At 36.4% G+C, this 21,224-nt stretch overlaps 2 protein-coding genes across 7 annotated transcripts; one reads left to right on the top strand and one right to left on the bottom strand.

Moving 5' to 3' along the window:
• Positions 1–2,174: 2,174 nt before the first annotated feature.
• On the bottom strand, positions 2,175–15,399 carry LOC117420017 (G/T mismatch-specific thymine DNA glycosylase-like). Of its 3 annotated transcripts, none has more exons than XM_034033510.2 (10): positions 15,278–15,399; positions 10,964–11,112; positions 10,382–10,608; positions 8,974–9,043; positions 8,424–8,559; positions 7,964–8,046; positions 7,578–7,672; positions 7,295–7,469; positions 6,933–7,061; positions 2,175–4,570 (listed from the first exon to the last, which is right to left on the bottom strand). In XM_034033510.2, the coding sequence occupies exons 2-10, from the start codon at positions 11,058–11,060 to the stop codon at positions 4,413–4,415; spliced, it is 1,170 nt and encodes a 389-aa protein (XP_033889401.1). In that variant the 5' UTR covers positions 11,061–11,112; positions 15,278–15,399; the 3' UTR covers positions 2,175–4,412. The 3 variants fall into 3 exon arrangements, with proteins under 3 accessions (XP_033889401.1, XP_058842255.1, XP_033889400.1); XM_058986272.1 differs by having other exon boundaries at positions 15,191–15,313; XM_034033509.2 differs by lacking the exon at positions 15,278–15,399 and adding an exon at positions 13,311–14,008.
• On the top strand, positions 14,853–18,146 carry LOC117420018 (ubiquinol-cytochrome-c reductase complex assembly factor 6). Of its 4 annotated transcripts, none has more exons than XM_034033512.2 (4): positions 14,853–14,978; positions 15,469–15,620; positions 16,189–16,309; positions 17,031–18,144. In XM_034033512.2, the coding sequence occupies exons 2-3, from the start codon at positions 15,513–15,515 to the stop codon at positions 16,267–16,269; spliced, it is 189 nt and encodes a 62-aa protein (XP_033889403.1). In that variant the 5' UTR covers positions 14,853–14,978; positions 15,469–15,512; the 3' UTR covers positions 16,270–16,309; positions 17,031–18,144. The 4 variants fall into 4 exon arrangements, with proteins under 4 accessions (XP_033889403.1, XP_058842256.1, XP_033889404.1 ...); XM_034033513.2 differs by having other exon boundaries at positions 14,856–14,978; positions 15,481–15,620; positions 17,031–18,146; XM_034033514.2 differs by lacking the exon at positions 14,853–14,978 and adding an exon at positions 15,174–15,302 and having other exon boundaries at positions 17,031–18,146.
• Positions 18,147–21,224: the final 3,078 nt, after the last annotated feature.

The raw sequence follows: 21,224 nt of genomic DNA on the forward strand, positions 1-21,224 counted from the left end.
ATACATGTTAACATATTTTACTGGCTGTGCTTTGTCTACTGCCCTGTAGTCTAATTTACAGTAAATATGCAGTTTTGCAAGTTCATATAGATATACTTTTTCTTTACAGACATCTAGATCTTCTATGGATATCTATAGATTTGTATTAACACATTTCTAAAGTTTATTGTACAATATTGCATTTCCGTAGAAATATTTAGGAACGTCTATTCTTTAAAATCCATAGTCAAGTTGATAAGTTATTTTCTGTGTTTTATTTTGTTAACAGTAAATGTAATATTTTAGTTATTATTCTGAAATAAATATATACTTTAAGCCAGACTATAGGGCCCTAAAGCACTTCAGATATTTTATTAAACCAACCCCGGCCTCGAGGGACTGTTGGGTCTCTAAAACATTTCGCTAGCGTCAGCCAGTTATATAAGATGTGAGGTCAAATCGCAATTATTCCTACCAAGGCTTGGGGAGGGGGGTTAACATGTCACCAACCATTTAACCAAAATATCACAATTCAAATCAGCACTAGAATTATCACATGATAATGTAGGCAATTTAGACATCTGTCCGGTAATTATGTACTTATATATTAGGGTATACTAGTTGTAGATTTGTTTTTTACTGCCCCCTTAAGTTTGCAACATTTTCTGAGATACTGCAATAACTCAAACATAAACAGTAGTGCATGCGCAGACGCTGGTTAGAATGTTTTTTATTTGATGGCATTTCCTCTTTAATTATACAGATACATATATCTGCTGACAATCTTACATATATATGAAGTTTTCAAGAGTTACTACTGCTATAGATTTCTAAAACTGCCTTGAAATCTATTTCGTTTTCTGTAGATTTCTTCATGCGACGGGGGAAAAATGCTGTTCTGACTGCAGCTGGACAGGATACAGATCGACTCTGAAAACCAGGGGCTGCCAGAGGATGACCGAAGACATCTGGAACTAGTTTATCCAACATGTGTCAGACTCGTGACGCCCTTGTTGGAAATCTAACATTATAACAATTCATTAAAAGTACAGGTTGATGCACCAGAAAAAATTGCGACGCCTGGTTACGTGGTTGTGTGTGTATGTGCCATCTTGGTTGTTACGTGAAGTTACATGAAGTCACCTTCATATGGTAGCCTGCAGAGCCACTGCCATAAACGTATTCTCTTTTGGTATGTGACTTACTTTTCTAATTTGTTTTGCATGAACTATTGTCTGGACTCACAGGAATTTAGGAACTTTTTGTAGCAGCTATGCCGAGCTTAAGAACACTAGCGTGTTTGCTCTGAGTAGTATAACGTATCGACATACTGCTTATTCTTATTCTTTGGCACGCTACTCCTCTTACACCGTTCAAACTTTAAAACGTGTAGACCGGTCTGGAATAGTGTGCTTGTATACTTTTTAAACTATTAAGCTTTGTGTCCTTTTTTTGTCCATCTTCATTCACTTTAATGGGACTTTGTTCAACATTCTAAAGCTCCCCATTGTTTAAAAACTCCCAGACTTCCAACATTCTATTTACTGTAAACGATGTAACTTTTGACACAAATCAGCTACTTTGACCACTTTCCCAAGAAGTTAAACAGAAACACCTTTTACGGCTCACGAGACCAAAACCCAGAAATTTGAATATTTAATTAAATGTGTTTTAGTAACAGAAATATATGTATATTTAATTTAAAAAAAAAAATATTTGTATTTGTATATTTGTATTTGTGTGTGGTTGAAATCACTCCTTGGCAAACGTTAATATGCTGTACCATACCTCATTGCTTCAATGTGCAGCATTAAGTCTGCAATGCATTTTTCAGTGATAAACGTTTATAAGAGCTGTATTATTTAATGCTGGCTGGCTAAAGGTTAAATAATGGCAATCCAAAAAAATAACTGGATTTGAAATGTGCTATGAAGCGTTTACATGAATTAGAGAACTTCAGAGAAGCACTAGAAACCAGTGTGGTTTAATAAATCAGACCCTCATTCCATTTGCTGCATTGTTAAAAGAGTAATACAAACGATTTGTACTTGAAAAAAAGTGTATATTGCTATCATTGCTTTGAAAACAACCAGGAATGGTTATGTTAGGACTGAATAGAACATAAAAGCACTTGTTTCTGAATGAGTAGGATTAAAAGCCCTTCGCTAGTCTGCAAAATTAAACAGACATACATAGATGTTGCAAAATCTTTATTGTGCAAGGTCAGGTTGGTCATACTTAAAATACACCTCCCTCGTTCCTCTGCACTAAAATCAGCAACAAAAGTTAAGACACACATATTTATAATACACACAAAACACACTACAGCTCAAGGCATTTCAAATAGCTGCCATTGTATTAAGAGCACCTACATCACTTGTGATTGGACTCTTAATTCATTGGTTAGAAACATGAAGATACCAGTCAGAGAAAGAAGTACTATTTTGCAGTTAACCCTCTTCTTCATATAGGCCTGGCTAAAACAGTCAGAAAGAATTACTGGTATCAAATCAGGATAATAACGACAAATGAAGGAAGCTCACCCCCAGCTTCTCCGAGTCTGCAGCACATAGATCTACAAGTTGATTGCATTCTCAAAAGTAAGGAAATTGACTTGTGACCCTAGAGTAAAAAGCTGAATCACAATTTTCAGCATAAAGAGACAATTCAGAACCACCTGGATGTCACAGAGCACCAATAAAAAAAATAAAAAAAACAAACTTTACTGAAGCAAATAAGCAAGTTAGGAGTGCTATATATATATATATATTTTGCTTTATATATATATATATATATATATATATATATATATATATATATAATTTCAAATAGTCCCAAAAGTGTGGATTCAAAATCTTGCTAAAGTGGTACACAAGCCTTATTTATGTGAGATGCAATCAAATAAGTGAGTCCATCATGGTCAAGCTCATATTTTCAGTCCCACTCATTCACAGAACTTCAGCAAAGCCCTTGACGTGGTATGTGCATTTCTTTTTGTTTAACCAACCATTGTTTAAAAAAAAAAAAAAAAAAAAAAAAAAAAAAAAAAAAAAAAAAAAAAGGTCTAGACAAAGCTAGAACCTTGGTGCCTAGAGTCTCAAGAACATGTCAAAATCTTCCCTTTGAGAGACTGTTCTGGTTTTGTTTTTTTGTTTTTTATACAAAATCTAAACACACACGTCATTTTACAAGTTAAATGAAACTCATAGATTTACAGCAAAAATAACTTTACAGTACCTGGAGACATGAAGTGACGATGTAAACTTATATTGTATGGATTTAAATCGCTCCCCCAACCCCTGCCAGTGATTTATAACAATCCATAATCTACTAAGTAGCTCCCACAAATAACAGGTCTTTGATATCATTTTCCCCTCCCATTGTTCCAGCAGTTCCATTGGGAAAGGGACAATTAATCTCTGGTCCTTTTAAAAAGGCACAGTATATGCAACTAGGTTTATAATGCCCAAACTTGACTGCATCTGCTCTTGATGGGAGTCAGTCTGGTAAGCAATGAAATTGAGGCAGCTTCACACTATTCCCTCCCCTGAGGCAAAAACTGAAGTATGTACTTAAAATAAAATAGGTACATATGTAACAGCAACTCGGTGAAAGTCACTAGCTGGTTTTAAATGCTAGAGTAGATGAGATCAGTAGTACCAACCAGCATTCTGAACTAGGATTACCAACCTGCTTTAACAGCTACTACGTGGACCCCTTTATCCGTTTTGCTTAATCTCAATATATGGTTCAGTATTAAGAGCAACAATACGATTCGGTACTGTTCAGTATGATAAAGTGTTTAAAGTCAAGAAGCAGTCCTGGGTTTTATCCCATCCAAGCTGTAAAACCAGGTATTAATTACCAAATTGGGCAGCTCAGTTAGGATACAGTTTCTTGAATAGCAGTGTGTAGTTACTTATTGGATTGAGTTGCAATAAGACCTAGATACTAGACTCAAGTAAAACAAAATTAGCCTAAAATAAAAATTCACTAGACATTATTGAAGCACCTTCATTTTAAAACACAACATGATCAAGTATTAGTGTAACATCCAGATGTGTTGTAGTTAAGAAAAATCCATTACAAATAAAAATGGGAGTACTATTGCATTTCTAGACCAAATACCAAAATAGCACATTGTAAAATATCCCCATCTCTAAAATGTGCATAAAAAACCCCAGAAAACATAATGTATGAATTACATTAAATACTTAAAGATCTATCATCTTTAAATAGCTTTCATATGATAAACTAACCTACTTAAAATGCAATTCACTATGTAATTCTCCGGTTTATAAAATACCTGATACGGTTAAAAAAAAAAAAAACAGAGAGGAGGAATTAAAGACTTCAGTTTAGGAACTGAGGTTTGGTGTCTTGCTGACTGCACTAAAACTGCAGCGATCATGCAGTTTCTCGGTTTTAGCTGTTTAGTCAGTTCCTGTTGCCTCTCGTGGTTGTGTGCTACAGCTGCCAATGTCTGGAATCTGATCTGCAAACGATTGCATCATCCATTGTCCTTCTGGAACCTGTCCACCTGGAACCTGTCCAAAAGCAGGTGGTGTACTGACCTCCTTATTGCCAGCTTCTAAAAGCGAGAAAAGAAAGAAAAAAAAGGTTAGATACCAAACTAGAAATCTGTGTGAGTGAACGAAAAAGTGGAATGGCATCTCTTAGGGCAGTGGTTCTCAAACTGGGGGGTGCAGACTATATCCTGGGGTGGGTGTCGACTTATTTTGGGGGGGCGCTAGAAGGTTCAGGATTTTTTTTTATTATTACAGCGCACATCTTAACCTATACCGTATAACAGGCAGATAAATTATTTTGGCTTTATTGGCGGTTTTGATTGGATCGCCAATAATACTTCGACCAATCAGAGGGTTGCATACAGTGCTCATAGTGATCCCGCCCTCTGACAACAGGTTAAAGAAGCGCTAGACAAGGGAAATAAATGTGTCAGAGTGGATATGAGAATGACAGTGATGAAGCCAATTTGCTTGAAAACATTAAAAAGTAGACCGGACAGTTACATCAAAGGATTAAAAAAAACTGATCGGATGCGATCAGAAACCCAGAGGCAGTGTAAACTGCGCCTGCTACTGCAGTAGGACTGTTTTTTTTATGTTAAACATTTTTAGAAAGTCTGTAACAAAATGGTTAATTGTTATTGTCGATACATTGTAGATATGACTACCGAAGACACCCATCGTGCAGGTATGGCAAAGTCCATAACAAAACAAAAACGTTAAAATAAATAATTTCTGCACCATATAAAATTGAGCCGATTTTGCAAGTGCTTGCTTGTCTAACCAGTTTGAAATTATGTAGAAGCAAATTAAAGCATTTTCATTTCGGCTTTATTGTTAAACTTTTCACACGTGGCAATCTGTCCTATAATTACCGTGTAACGGGGTGACCCGTCACTTTATTAACATTTTTAATTATAGTAAACTTTTTTTTTTTTTTTTAAATTTAGTCGTCGCCAATGGTTTTTACCCCGGTTCTCTCACAAATTCGGAATGCCCAATTATTTTTATCCCGGTTTACCGCTGCAACCACCAGGCGACTTGGGAAATGGAGGCTGAAACACGCGTCATCCAAAACATGTTCCTCCCAATCCGTCATTTTTCGCACTGCGGATCCACAGCAAAGCCACCAGACCTATAGTGTTGGAGGACAACACAGACCTGATCTGGAGATCTGGATTCGAACCTGTGATCTCCAGGCTACAGGGCGCATCCTGCACTCCACGCGGAGTGCCTTTACTGGAGGCGCCACTCGGGAGCCCCCTAGCAATCACGTTTTGATATTCACTTTATATAATGTTGTGTTTTTGATTTTATCACTGTAAAGCACATTGCTTTTGTAGTGCACAGATTCCACTGGCACGTTGTTCTCATCCCCCATAGATGTAAATTGCATAAATTTGAAGAAGCTGAGCACCTGGTATAAAAGTTCTTGATTTCATCCATTCGAGAGATTGGATTTTATTGTGGATGTGAACCCGGGTTTGTCTGGAGTGGAGGTTGGACGCACAGTCAACAGGAGCAGAGAAGGAATTAGACTTGTTTGTGTTCGGTGGTGGGTTGGGAAAAAAATGAATGAAACAGCCGCTGACATTTAGAGCGAGGCTCTTGCTGTGCTTCCTGTCTCGCTCTGTGTGTGTGTTTTTTTACACGTTTTAGATTTAGTATTTCTTAAAAAGGCATTGGGGATTTTGGAGGAGTGCTGGAGACGAGGAGCTTTAAAGTATTGGTTTTATTGTTTTTAGTAAGCCCTGTCTCCACGATCGTATTGAGCAGCACTGCACTTTGTTCTTGAATTATAATTAACTAGTCATTGAATAGTATAAACCCCATACCGTAAAAAAAAAGTGCTTTACAAAAGGTGAACAATCAAAACGAGATTACCATAATTTAAAATGTTAATAAAAAGTGCCTAAAGAAAGTGATGTGGGTCACCCTGTTACCACTGCATGATACTGTGATCATTCCACTGTGTTATGTTGTGAACCATAGTGAAGTTATAAAACATAGATAGCAAATGCTTATTGTAAAAGTATACCGGTACCTTAAAATTAAGGGCCATATAAGAATGATAAATACTGTAACTGTTTTTAGATGGCTTTCGTTGTCGTTCACCAAGTTGCTGCAGTGACATTTTAGGGTTATAACGAGTTACTGTAAATGAGATACTGTTTTAGCAGATATATTTAAGTAAAAATGTGAATGTTTTTGGAATTTATAAATGTATAAATGCAAAACTGTGGCATTTCTTTGCGAGCGTTCAAGTGAAAAACATCAATTCAAAAATCAAGTACCAGACACAAGCGGAAGGGGGGCGAGGTCCAAAAAGTTTGAGAGCCACCATCTTATGGAATAGTTTGAAAACAAGTGTGATGCTGTGGCACATATAAATAAAGTATTCAGATTACCTTCAAACACACTTACCTGGCTCAGTGGCAGAGAAATTACAGGGGCCATTGCCATCTGGTCCAGACTCACTGTAAGCACCACCGAAAGCAGCTTCATAACCTGGATCATACTTCTCCTCCTTAATAGCCATCCTCTTTGCATCCTCTGAAAACAAGAACCAAAATATAAGGAGATGCTTCAGGTGGTGGTATCTTAACATTGGAAGTTAGTTAGAGTGCTATAATGCAATATAGTAAGCCACAGAAACTGATTAAACAAAGGAATTTAGTTAGAATTATAGATCTAGCCAAAACAGGAAAGTAGAATGATCAAAGTGTTTAGAATGAATGCCTGGGGTTTGTGTTCCCAGCAGTGTTTTGACATTCAGAACCTCTTACCCTTTGCCAACTTCAGATCAAAACTGTATTCCAGCTCTTGCACATCCTTGCTGACTGATGGTTTACCCTTCAGCTGGTCACGCAGCTCTTTCAGCTTGATGTAATAGTGGACTTTATCTTGGGCTCGGGGGAACTGGGCACAGCGTGCACTTGATGAGGGCATCACATAGCATGCCTTTAGAGTGGGAAAGAGGAACAGATTTTAGTGGGAGTGTAGATATGTATTTGGACAGAAAGGCATGGCATGCAGATCTTTAAAAGGTTGTCTGGAGAACGCACTTACCGTTTCTGTTTCTGGGATCCTGTGAGGCTGCACACCAAATTCAAATTTCTTAATCTTGACGCCAAAGATTTCTTTGCTGAAAATTTCATAAATGCCTGGTAAGAACAAGAGAAGCATTAGCAAGTCATCAATGAAGTATGAGAACATACCCCAAATTGAAGATTTATACACATTATTTATATTTCAAAAGATGCCAAGTAGTTGTAATTAATGCCACCTTGTTTTAGTTTTTACAAGCCATGCAGGCATTTTAATTTGGTATTGGACATGTTCACCATATAAAAGCAACATTAGTGAACACAAAGGAAATTCGTAGATTCCTATTAACTTCGATGAAATGATTGGTTTAATATACAATATTGTGTTTAGATATAACAATTACTCACATTTTCCATTAAAAGCAGCTACAACTGGTTTATACTTCTTTAGCTTCTCTACTAGAATTCTGCCTCCTTCTCGAAACTCTTTGCTGTCATAAAAACAAATCAAGTAAATGTGAAGTCAAGGGTTGTATTCTAAGCATTGGGCATGGGATTAAGTTTACAAGGAATAAAAAAACAAGTGAAGCCATGAGCTATGTGTACACACACAATATATGACAAACTTTTTGTCCAATACACCACCTAGTGGATTGCTTCCATTTTCATTTCACCTTCACTCTAGATCAGAGATATTCACCGGTGGCTATTTCAAGCTATTCTAGCCCAGACCTTTAATAGTTTAAATCGAACCTAGGTGTTCGTAACTCATGACCTGGTTGGATTAAGATCAGGGATTGGAATAAACAGAGTCAGTACCACACTTCTTGATCTTGATTTTACCACCACCCTCCATTTTAAATCATACCTGGAAAGGTCTTTGCTTCCTGGAGTTGTCCTCTCCACCATGTTTGTAAACCCAATACCATACTTTTCTGGCAATAGCTGGTCATCCACATGATTTAACTGAGTATCGCTAAGGCCGGACAAAAAGAGGCACTTCCCTACAGAGAGACGAGGGGGTGTTTGCATTAACATATTACTGCAAAGGGTGGGGTTTCCTGGAAAAACTTGAAAACACACTATTTCACTTGCTTTAGACAATATATCCTTACTTTATATTAGCAACCCAATACAATTATCCATATATATATATATTAAGTGGTGGGCAATGATATTAAAATTTGGCATATATACCATGCATGTGTTTTGATATCAAATTCTTCCCAAACACAGAAACACAATTTCTATAATATATACTAACATAACGTTAACAGATATATGCATATGAAAAGCAATAACTTACTTTAAAGTTATTTATGGCAAGTGTATGCAGGGTGATATTCTAGCTAAATTATTATTATTATTATTATTATTATTATTATTATTTTTAAATGAAGTCAGACATTCAGACTTACAGAAGTGGTTCCCTGGGCCAGGATAATGATGTCCTTTGTGAGCTGCCATCAGTCCTGGATTAATACCAACCTACAAAAGCCAGAAGTGTTGTTTAAACTGAATGTCATTTGGTTACAGATTCAGAAAGCGTTTATCCCCACTGAAACCTCAAGCAGGCCTTTTTAAAACCATCGCTCCACCTTTTACCTTAAAAAGATAGTAAAGCTGGTCAGCTAGTATATTGGATAACAGTATTTATTAGCAAAATGTTTGAAAAAAATATGACTGGTTGTTAAAATATAATTGTAAAACGTTGTTACAGATTGCTCTGTGTCCTGACAATATTTTATTAGTGCTCTCTATTAGTTGTCAGACCAATTCTACTGTGCAAGTAGCTTTCAAGTATATCCATGTGCTTTTAAATACAGAGAAACAAACTAATCATGGGTTAATGATTAGTTTAACCCTTCCGCTCCGGTGAACATTCTACCTGTTTGAGGTCTGACTGACAGAATGTGGCTTTCAGCTCGTGTATCAGGACAAATATCCACCGAAAGCATACAGTACTATACCTTTCTAAACAGCTGAGCATCTGAAGATTATTAAGAGAATAACATTTTCACTCCATGATGAAATATGCCCTACTATTACCTAGTTTGAATGTAAAAAAAATATGTTTTAAAATGTACTCAAATTAATTTCTCTTTAGAAATGTCTCCATAAGTGTAATTTAGTGATCTCCTACCTAAAAACTGTAGAAGTGTCAGTAGAGCCACAACCCTCAGGAACTAGGATCAGAAAGACTGTATAAATACCGTGTCTGGTTTTCATTTTACACCAAATTTTCGACTTGTGCGTAATGTCAAGAAGTTCACCATCAGATCTGTCAACTCATCAACATATTCTGTAAAAAAAATGACTCTCTCTTTCGGGTTGGTAAGCATTCTTGGTTATGTAAAGCGCTTTAAAATCATGGTATATACAGTAATCAAAACCTAAGATCCTGAAATGCTGTATCTCATAATAAAATGTATCTCTATTGGCCTGGGGCTTTAGTGAAATGCATTTTGACAGAGTCATCCCTGAAGTTTATCTGTGAATATTTCACTACAGTTAATATTTTGTTAATTTATTTTTGGGTTTATAAACATTGTGGACGATTTAGTATGATTTCTGGTAAGCTTGTACTTGTTTTTGTAAATAAAAATAAAACTCACTCGTCTAGCTTTCTGTCTATCTAACTTTACTTTTGAAAATATATAAACCATCCCTGACTGATTGTTGAACGGTTTCCAGCGCCGCTGTAGCGGAAGGGTTAATGTGTCACCAAGCAAGCAGTATAGGACATACATTAAAATAATGTGATACAATGCTTCCTGCACTCACAATGGTATTACATTTACATGCATCTCAACATCAGTTACTTACAATCACAATGTCCAGATTGAAGGTAAGAATATCAGGCAGAGTTTTCATCATGAGTTCAGCCTCGGACACACCGTTGAAGCGATTCATTTTCCTCTTCACCTTCTTGAAGGCATCCGAAATCTTCTCCTGCTTCCCTCCAGCAACTCCATCAGCTGCCTTTGCTTTTTTGGGACCAGGTTTCTTTGGCTCTTTTCCAGGAGGTCTGCCTCGCTTTCCCTTTGTAGGAGCTTATTGTGGACAAGACAGCAGTTTAAGTCTTCTTTCTCCATCACAACCTATATCAAACCTCCCAGACCTTCTTACATGTGTATACCCCTGAATGGCTTTTGCAGTACCATGAAATATGCCAATTCTTTCTTAACCCTACTGCATTGTTCCTTCAGTTTCTTGCATCATATTCTTGAAAAACTTTGAATTGAAGGTTATGTAACTTGTAAAGCCAATCTATCAATCTGTCAATCTAGAAGGAAGTACACATTTATTTGTATCAAAATATATTTCACCATAATATGCTGAAAGGCAAGTTAATGTATTTTGAGGAAGAAATCAGTCCATTTACAAGAGCAGCACAGAGGTAGGTACCTGGTTCTGGAACAGGTGCAGGCTCCTGATGGACAGAAAGCTCTGTCATCTCTGTGCCTTCTCTTGACCCATCCATGTATGGAGAAACTGTTGACATCTGGTGGTACTGCGTAGCTTGAAGGGCTTGGAACTGCTGAGTTGATTGAAACCTATAAACATTTTAAAAGTTAATAAAATAAGCACATAAATCCTAGGACCAACATAAAAAAAACGACCCTGCATGTGGACTGGCCTGCCGTAGAAATTAAAGTATAAGACCTGTAGAAAGTTACAGCCTTTAGCAAGGAGCCATCATAGAGAAAGAAACTCACCATAAAGCATTTCAGTGTGTGTGATTGGTTGCAATTCTGCCCTTCAAAATGTTAATAAAAACCATATGGAGCAAGAAAACAATACATTGGCTCAAAGCAATAAGTCGACATGACAACGCTGAAGTTCACAGGTGTACCCTGACAAAGGGTTCATGGTTGAATTATTATTATTATTTGTTTATTTAGCAGACGCCTTTATCCAAGGCGACTTACAGAGACTAGGGTGTATGAACTATGTATCAGCTGCAGAGTCACTTACAATTACGTCTCACCCGAAAGACGGAGCACAAGGAGGTTAAGTGACTTGCTCAGGGTCACACAATGAGTCAGTGGCTGAGATGGGATTTGAACTGGGGACCTCCTGGTTACAAGCCCTTTTCTTTAACCACTGGACCACACAGCCTCCTATAATGAACCCTTTATCATATTTATGTTCAAGTTGTGATTTTAGAAGAATCATCAGGGAAATAAACAGTTCCCAAATATTAACCCATGGACTTCCAGCTTGTATAACTTACACATGCTGTTACCAACTGAACGGTACCGATGGAAACATATGAAGGCACATTTTATTATGTGTAATTAATGTCAGTAAATTCAGTGCTTCTGTAATAGGATTACTTTGGCAAAGACTGAGAATGCACAGTAATAACTGTTTTTGCAAACTGCCAAATACTGCATTATTGTGATTTGTTTTGCAATAATTTTTTTCATCAGTTTCCTTTGACCAGTATAAGTGGAGGACACTTAATTTATAATGCCCCGATGTTAAAAACTACAATGCACACATCCGATGGACTCCTGGAACCAATTACATCGGATATCAGATTCTACTATTTATATTGATTTTTTTTTTTTTTCAGTAACGTGGATCAATTACGTAAGTAAAGTAGCAATGATGCTCAAGTGGGAAAACCAACGGTTTACTCACACCAGCAGGACATTATCTGAAACCAGAATTAGATACAAAATAATCGGATGAAAACAGATTAATTCCATTTATTCAAAAATAAATAATTCATTCTATGGATGTCAGGACTGCCCAGTCCCTGGCCACCTTCCGGCCCCTCCTCAAGACACACCTTTTCAGACAACACCTGTAAAACTCAACTCTTCCCTTCTGGACAATATAGCACTTTGCCTTTAATGCACTTATCTGCTCCCTGTTCTACTGTATTTTTAATCCCGCAATTACCCCAATCTGTAGTATTTTGTATTTCACTTGCACTTGTATCTAACTCTGATGTAACTATCAACACTTATCTGCTCTTGAACTGCCCCGATATCAAATCGTACTGTGTTTTGTATTTGCTCTTATTAGGACTGAATTCACTGTATTTTGTATCTTGCTCTTAATTGTACTGTAATTCTTGATATTTATTATGGTATACAACTGTAACTGCTAAGAAATAAACAATAGCTAAATTAGGCTAGATGTTGAGTAGGAGATTATATAAATATAAATAAATAAATAAATAAATAAAGCAAGCCAATAATAGGAGAACGATTCTTAAGATGGTTTAACTGCGGCCCATTTTTTTTTTGGTACACATTTGTTTTCACACTTGTACATTCTGTGCTTTTCATTTGTATTGCGCTAACCAAAACGATAACTTCTGTACAATGTATTAATTGTATAGTAGTACCACGTTATATATTACATATTTATAAAACACCACATTTCAAGCCGATGTAATATTATATTACCAACAATGTTCCAATTGGATTTAAAAAAAAGTAGTTTTTACCTCCTTCGCAGAAAACACACAAAGAAAAATCAGCCTATACAATGACGAATTGGGCGGCATTTTTTTTTTTTTGTTTCAATTTTTTTTTTTCCCCACTCCCCATCACGAAAAATGTGTCAAACTTGAAAGTTTACTTGAATTAAAACGACTGCAGTTCATCATGAACGGTGGTTTTATGCCAGTGGTTTACAGACTCGAAAATGGTCCAGCACACCCCGGGAAAAAAACCCAAAACATTAAAAAAACAAATAAATACCCGGTCGGCCTAGTGATTTATATTTAACTCACCAATGCTGAAGGTAATCCGTGGGAACCGTCAAAGATGTGTACTGCTTTTCTTCCATCGTTAGTTGTGGACTTTGAACAGATGAAATAATTACAATACTTTTTAAAATCTCTCCTTTGTTGTCCAAATGCCTTTTTTATTGTTTTTGTAATGGAAATATTTCTCTCCTCGGATTAATTCAGCTTCACCACAGAAAACCGCAACACTTACTATAAACGATTTAAACTTCCCACCATTTTTAAATCACCCAGCTAATAAATACTGACTGTACTTACTAAACAAGAGAAAATCTGGCTGCAATCGGCCTAGCTAAAAAAAAAAAAAAGGAGGTATCGATAAATACTGTTTAAAATAAGACTTCACTAGAAATGTAATCACTGTAAAGAGCTGATGATGAACATGCCTATCACAAACGCCTTCTGAAAACGGTTGTATTAATAACAACTGAGCATTGCTTGCAATAAAAACCAAACAAATCAACGATCTTCCGATGCCAGGGTTGGAATACAACAAAGAGGATCTTTAAACCAGGACAGACAGTCAACGCTGACACACGGGGGCACAACCAAATCTGAAATAGGGTACAACAAGTCTCGAGGCACGTTGTTAACTGCCATAATCTAACTAATAACTAACGTAAGGACAATTAAGAATATTACACAATTTGCTATATATTCATATATTAAAAATAAGTTAAAGTTGATATGGGAAATATATCTGAAAACATACTGAAGTTATTGTACTCCCCTAGTTTAGCGTTGTTTCCTTTCTTTAAACATTTGAACTCCGGAACCCAAATTTGATTGGCTGAGGATGAGCCACATGATAAGGAAATGCAATACACAAATGTCGATTAAAGACCCCTGATGAGGTGGCAAAGTTTTTATTGTCTAACGACTTTGAAGTGTCAAATATCTAAGTTCACTACACACTGCATTGCTGTTATTATTATTATTTATTTCTTAGCAGACGCCCTTATCCAGTGCGACTTACAATTGTTGCAAGATATCATATTATTTTTACATACAATTACATTATTTTTTACACATTATTTTTACATACAATTACCCATTTATACAGTTGGGTTTTTACTGGAGCAATCTAGGTAAAGTACCTTGCTCAAGGGTACAGCAGCAGCGTCCCCCATCTGGGATTGAACCCACGATCCTCTGGTCAAGAGTCCAGAGCCCTAACAACTACTCCACACTGCTGCCCTGTTTGTAACCTAACTGTAAACAAACATAATTTAACCTCATTAATTTTATTTTTTGAATAAACGCCAAAGTAGCATCCATATGTATATTTCTTAAAATAAATGTACAAGAGTAAGGCCAAGCATATTTCCGATTAGCTGTAAGGATTGTGTAAGTAACTGTAATAGTATATACATACTCCAAAGTTCTGATGTTAATACGGCAATAACTGAACAAAAGCAAAAAACAACAACAATGTAGATATTTCCATTACACGTGATTTCTATTATCTGCGTTGTTCATTAAATGTGTAGACTTCCAATTCGTTTTTCCTCCGTACGGAACAAAACATGTTGCCGTTAAATTGCAGTACGGAATTATATACAGCGGGACGATTAGGTCCCTTTTCGTATTCGTAGGAGACCAGGCAGTGTTGTAAGTTGTTATCAAAGGAAGTGACCCGGCAGAAAAGCAAAGGTAGTTTGTTTTTTATTTAAAATACCAACTTGCCATAAGTGTTTTGGGTGACCCTGACAAATGAATATGCATGCTATAAGAAGTCTTATGTAGACAGTGACCGCATGTTTGAAATCAATTTCACAGAAAACTCAAGATTAATAGATCTTCTTTTTAATTAATTATTTTCGAGTACAGTATACACTTGAACGCTTTTGAATTACTGTACTTACCGAGTATCTTTTCCACAAAAGTTAAAAATAGATCCTAATTGTTAGTCTTACTGAAGGGCAGAAACATTGATTTTGAAAGCCACTAACCTTGAACCGGGGACTGCTACAGCAGGTAAATGTTTCCAACAAGCCAGCCCTCTATGTAAATTAACCTGTTTTATGGGTGGAGTATGTATGCTGCCCTTTTCTTATCTTGGACATTTATTTGCCCTCTTTCAGTTAAAATACAGTGTTTACTTGCATGCATTAACAACTCCTTCCCCTCCCCCCCTCCCCAGGGTAAATTACAGATTCAGGAGGTATCCCTTACGTGGAGCTGGAAATGCCTGCAGGTGTGTCTTGGCCTCGCTACCTCAAAATGTTTGGGGCGAGTATTTTAACCATGTTTGCTGGTGCAGAAGTGGTTCATCAATACTACAGACCCGACCTGGTAAGAAAATGCAGTTATATGAATCTTTTCCAAGAATAATAATTGTTTAGAGAGTTCACACTTTGAGGGACTGGTTTTGAATCTGTTTCTAAGATTTAATCCGGAGTAGTACAACATTTAGTTATACATTTATAAATACTTTAACTAACTTTTTCATTTTTTTTTGTCTGCACCACGACACGCACTACTGTGTATTAATAAAGCACTGAAAAGGAAGTTTTCCTGACATGAATTTGTTGAAAAATATCAAGACTATCACAGATTCTGATTCTGGGTGATGCAGAGAGGTTTTTATGTTTCTGATTGATGGGACAAGGATGATTTGAAAATACTGTATATATTTCCATTTTTCTGTAGAACCAACACCCCACTAAGCCTTGGTACTTTTGCAAAGGACACTTTTTATTTATTGCTGTTAACATCTAAAAATGAGATTCTACATTTGAGGATTTTGTCTGTAGAAACACTTATCTACTTACTTTAACTATACAATATTCCAATTGGATAAATATGTATTTGTCCTCAACACACTGTTTACTAATGCAGGTTGTTATTTATTGTTTTCAAGTCTATTCCCGAAGTTCCCCCCAAGCCTGGTGAACTGAGAACAGAACTCCTCGGAGTCAAAAAAACAGACAAGCAGTCCTGATGTTTAACACAAGTCTTTGTACATTTTGGACAATCTATTAGTATGTAAAAAACTTTTTGTTATTGAATTGTGTTTTTAAGGATACAAGTTTGTGTCTTTAAAATATGAGTCATTATTTAATGCAGAGCTGGTGAAATAAAATAAATTGTCTTGTAGTTTATGTTTGGTTTGTTTTAATGCCATGGAGGGTACCTCAACTATTGTTACTGTTAATTGCAAATCATGTAAAATTAAGAAAACTTACCAGTTATGGAATTGTGAAAATTCCAGTATCTGTGTTTTGTGTAGGTCATCCTATTGTGGAATATGTATGTGCCTAGTCACCAAATTACAAATGTCAGTTCGATGAACTTTAACAGCTTAATACCCTTAGAACTTCTAAGGTGTCCAGACTAAAATTTGGTTTATAGGCTACTTGTCAGCCACAACTAAGAAATACAATTTTTACCATTACTCTGGACTCACTAGGCACTTGCACATGTAGATACTAGATATTCAATTCAAGTCTAAAGTCAAGCACAGCCAGTTTTAATAAGTGTTTCATGTCTTATACCCTGTGGAGATTTTTAATCAAAGAACAATTGGGGGTTTTATTAGGTGTAGATCTCCATTTTAAGCTTGAATTGTTATGTACCAATCTAGTTCAAACCAGAACACATTTATTTGTGTTAGTTTACAATGTAAATGTTGAGCACTGGAAAATATTATATATGAACAATTAACATGATACTTCTATTTTGTCTCTTTTTTGTATTCAACAGAAGGTTCTGTGAAGTACTGCCCTTTAAGAAATAAGGGAGAGCTGGAGTTGAGGTCAGACTAGCAAGCAGTAAACAATGTGCTAGAAACATGGAATGGAAAATAGAAAATTAAGTGAAATAAGCCTCTCATTTCTAATACAATATTGCAAGATATTACATTTGCAATAACAATCTGAAGAAAAAAGGGACACTGATTTACAGACAGCTTAAACATCTTTTCGAACCATCTCGAATCTAAAAGTTGCAGCTTGAAAAAAATGAATGGTTGTCAATACTGCCATTTTCGAAAAAAGAAACAAAAGGTGCAACAAAGAAAATCTGTTTATATGAACATGATAAACATTAACACCCAGTTTTGTTTTTTGTTTTCAAATTTGTTTTTTATTTGCACAAATAACAAAAACAGATAAAGAAAACATAACATACAAATAAATAATAAATAAATAAATAAATAAATAAATAATGAGTCTAATGCTATTGTTGCCAATGTTGGGGCCCAATTATATATGTATCCTGCCAATAATTTGAGAAACTACACCTGCCCACATACTTATCGTGGCAGAGCCGGCTAAATGTAATTTAGCTGTGGATCTCTCTAGCATCGCTATATCATGGAAAAAACTTAACCATGCAGCTTTGTATGATATATCAGGCTCCACCCAGCCCCTCAGGATAACTTTGTTTGCCACAGTCACCCCTGCAAGAAAAATCAGTTTAGAGTGAATACTAAGATTAAATGAGTCGTCATCTGCCAAGAGAAGCGGCAATTGAGTGCCAATCAATCCTGATATGATTGGAACAACATATTTCCAAAAATCTTGAATTTTGGGACATTACCAGAAGACATGCATATAGGTGCCCACTGCTCCCTGGGTGCACATATGATAAAGGGGGTCATCTACAGTTCTCATTTGGAACCTTCTGTACTGAGTTGCATAGGCTCTGTATACAAATTTAAAATGTATAAGTTGGTGAGCCAGGTTCTTAGAGGACATTAAAAATAGGGGATAGCTTATGTAACTTTATATTTATACCAAGAAAGTTATTAGACTTTCTGCAGACATCTAATGTATTGGCAATGAAATGACCCATATGCAGAGAAACAAAAGCGTTGCTTAAGGCCAGAGAAGGGGAGATCTTGAGGCTTTGCCATGTTGGCCTCAATAGGCCGCCAAGAGACAAGCAATTTTGGATCAAGCCATGACTTAAATATTCTCAACTGGAACGCCCAATAATAAAACTTAATTTGGTAAAGCTAGACAAGCATCTGTCTTTAAACGCTGTAAATTGATAAGTTTTATTCTTAGGCGTTTGTTATTCCAAATTAACTTAATCTCTTCTATATATTTTGGGGGAAGAGCCAATGGTATCATAGAGAACAGAAAATCTATACAAGGGAGAACATTCATCTTTATGGCCAGTATTCTACCCTGCATAGTAAGCTGTAGTGGAGTCCATCTAGTTAAAAGTCAGCTTTTATTTGAGTCAAAACATTAGTAAAATTTTCTTTACGAACCCTTTTGAAATTAGTATGAATTTTGACACTCAAATAAGTGAAACCTGAAGTCTGAAGCTGAAGATTCATAGCAGCAGAATTTAACAACGCAAATATGGATTTAGACCAGCTGAGTTTGTAACCAGAGATAGCACCATGTTGTTCAAACAGTTCTAGAACATGGGTGATCGAATTTGATATATCAGGAAGAAATAGCAGTATGTCATCGGCATATAAAGAGATGTTTGGAGTTTTGTAGCTCTATGGGGGTAATATTATTGCTCCAACTGCCTGTGCAAGAGGTACCAAAGAAAGGGCAAACAGCAACAGGGAGAGAGGACATCCCTGCCTCATACCCCTGCCCAGGGTGAACTGAGAAGACTTAATCCAGCTGGTTTGAACACAAGCAGTAGGGCTGCTATACAGTTTGCTGATCATATCGATAAACCGCTGACCAAATCCAAAGCACTCAAGATAATTCCACTCAACTCGATCGAAGGCTTTCTCTGCATCCAGAGAGAAAACCGCTCGTGACACAGGCTGACGAGAGGCCGAGTCAGTGATCTGCAGGAGCAGGTTATCAGAAGCCAGTTGGCCCTTCATAAAGCCTGCTTGATCATGATGTATCAAATCCCCAATACAATATTCTAAGCGTTTAGATAACACTTTTGCATAGGATTGTCAAAATTCAAAAGCAAGAGAGAAGTCTAAAACTGGCACATTCCAGAGAGTCTTTTCCTTTTTTGAGAAGTGAAAAAGAGAACATTTCTGATCTCTATGAAACATGCCACTCTTTTGTGAACAGTTCACAACAGTTTAAGAGTTCAGAAGGGCCAACGATATCCCAGACAGCTAGTAACAATTCAGAGGGGGAAATTCTGAAAATTTGCACTGCCAGTAATCTCCGATTTATACAGACTAGAATAGGATGTTTTTCAGGACCTCATTAGCCTGCTTTCCCTGTGAAATAGTACCATTAGAATCTTTAATCATATCAATGGAGGCCAGATGTTCAGATTGCTGGCGTTGAGATTAAAACAAATCTACTAGGCCTTTCTGCATGCTCATAATATAACCGTCAGGACTTCTGAATTTAAAAATCTGCTTTAGTTATAGTCAAACTTAATTTCCACCTTTAATGCAGCAAGGTTTTTAGCTTTGTTTTCAGAAAACTTTTAGTTCTGTTTCTGATTCCAATACTTCCGTCTAATTGAGAAACGTGATTATTTCTTGATCTACTAAGATTGGACGCAAAAATGCAACTGTTTGTAATAAAAAACACTTGTTACCTCTCACATTGAATGAGGGTTAATATCAGGGTTAGAGTTTATTTCCAAAAAAATCTGTTAGACAAATGTTTTACAACATTTTAATTTTGCAGAAGGACTTAAAATCTCCATCTCTTGGCACAGGGTAAACCGTAACAATATTCCATTGAATATAAAAGTGTGGCGTGATCCGATAATAGAATTGGGAGAATATCACTGGAGACAATATATTGCTAAATAACATGAGAAATAAATATGTAATCAATCCATGAGAATGTTTAGTGTCCAAGAAAAAAAAAAAAAGTGAACATTTGAGTTATTCCAGTGCCAAACATCTATTATATTTAAATCATATGCAAACGTCTGAAAGGCTTGAGGCCTGAGGTAAAGAATTAGCAGTACTGTGAGACAACTCAGGGTCAAAGGCATATTAAACTCCCCACCCATGATAACTGGAGCGTTCAATAACGTACCAAGAGTAAGTTTAACTATTGAAAAAACTGGGGTCAAAAACATTAGGTGCATAGATATTTACTTGACGCTATGGCCATTTATAGGTATTACAACATAACACATTCTTTCCTTATCCTTGCCTTTAGAATGTAGTTATATTTGACTTTGCTACAATTATAACCTTTTGATTTTGTTATGAAACAGGAATGGCCAATAAAAATGTAATGCTTATCTTGAAACCGGTTTACATCACACAATTTTAGATGCGACACTTGCATGGCGCTTAATTGGGCAGTTAGATCTACAGACATTCCAAGACAGATTATAATTACTCATAAAGGTAAGTGATACAGACACTAATGAATTCAGTAGAGCAAGTATAACTTCAGATCCATATACATTAAACCAGCAACAAACACCAAACCACTTTTCTACCACATTTAAGTTAAGCGTAATTAAATAAAAATATTGCTTGACCCACCAAAGTAATTTCTTATTCATACTTGGGAAGAAATGACCAAAAACAAATCTGTTAGTTAAGACAGTTTATTTTAGTTCAGCATTTCAGTGCTGGCAGGATGCAGACTGCTTATCTCTCTCCCTGTACTCCATACCATAGTTCTTGATTTACCTTCCATGCTGCCAATGCTCTGCTCTCTGTCTCCATTTTGTCATGTTTCTCACTCAAAGAGGCAGGGCTTGTATGCATCAGAAAAAGGGCTGTGGTTACTGAAAGCAAAACTGATAGTGTAATTTACTTTATCATAGACTATGACTGAGTGGAAGCGTTTGGGCTGGGACTTAAGTCATTGCAACTCTGGCTTTAGGTACGCTACTTTGTTGCAGCCAAGAAGTTAAAACTCGCAGTTACCGGGTTACTGAAATGGATCCAACGTCATTCGACATTACTTTTCTTATGTTGCCAAGTCACCTTTGAGTACAGACAGTCCAAATAACATCTTCCTACTTCAGTGCTAC

Source organism: Acipenser ruthenus, chromosome 14, assembly GCF_902713425.1.
Source record: "Acipenser ruthenus chromosome 14, fAciRut3.2 maternal haplotype, whole genome shotgun sequence".
NCBI classification, from domain to species: Eukaryota; Metazoa; Chordata; class Actinopteri; order Acipenseriformes; family Acipenseridae; genus Acipenser; species Acipenser ruthenus.

What these genes read in the sequence shown, in the direction of transcription:
- LOC117420017 (XM_034033509.2), bottom strand. Translation starts at nt 13,366, where the DNA reads ATGGAAGAAAAGCAGTACACATCTTTGACGGTTCCCACGGATTACCTT. An exon ending in TCAATCTGGACATTGTGATT is followed by an intron (nt 9,044 to 10,381) that starts GTAAGTAACTGA and finishes TGGCTTTTGTAG; the next exon opens with GTTGGTATTAATCCAGGACT. An exon ending in AGCTGCTTTTAATGGAAAAT is followed by an intron (nt 7,673 to 7,963) that starts GTGAGTAATTGT and finishes TGTTCTTACCAG; the next exon opens with GCATTTATGAAATTTTCAGC.
- LOC117420018 (XM_034033512.2), top strand. Translation starts at nt 15,513, where the DNA reads ATGCCTGCAGGTGTGTCTTGGCCTCGCTACCTCAAAATGTTTGGGGCG. An exon ending in AATACTACAGACCCGACCTG is followed by an intron (nt 15,621 to 16,188) that starts GTAAGAAAATGC and finishes ATTGTTTTCAAG; the next exon opens with TCTATTCCCGAAGTTCCCCC.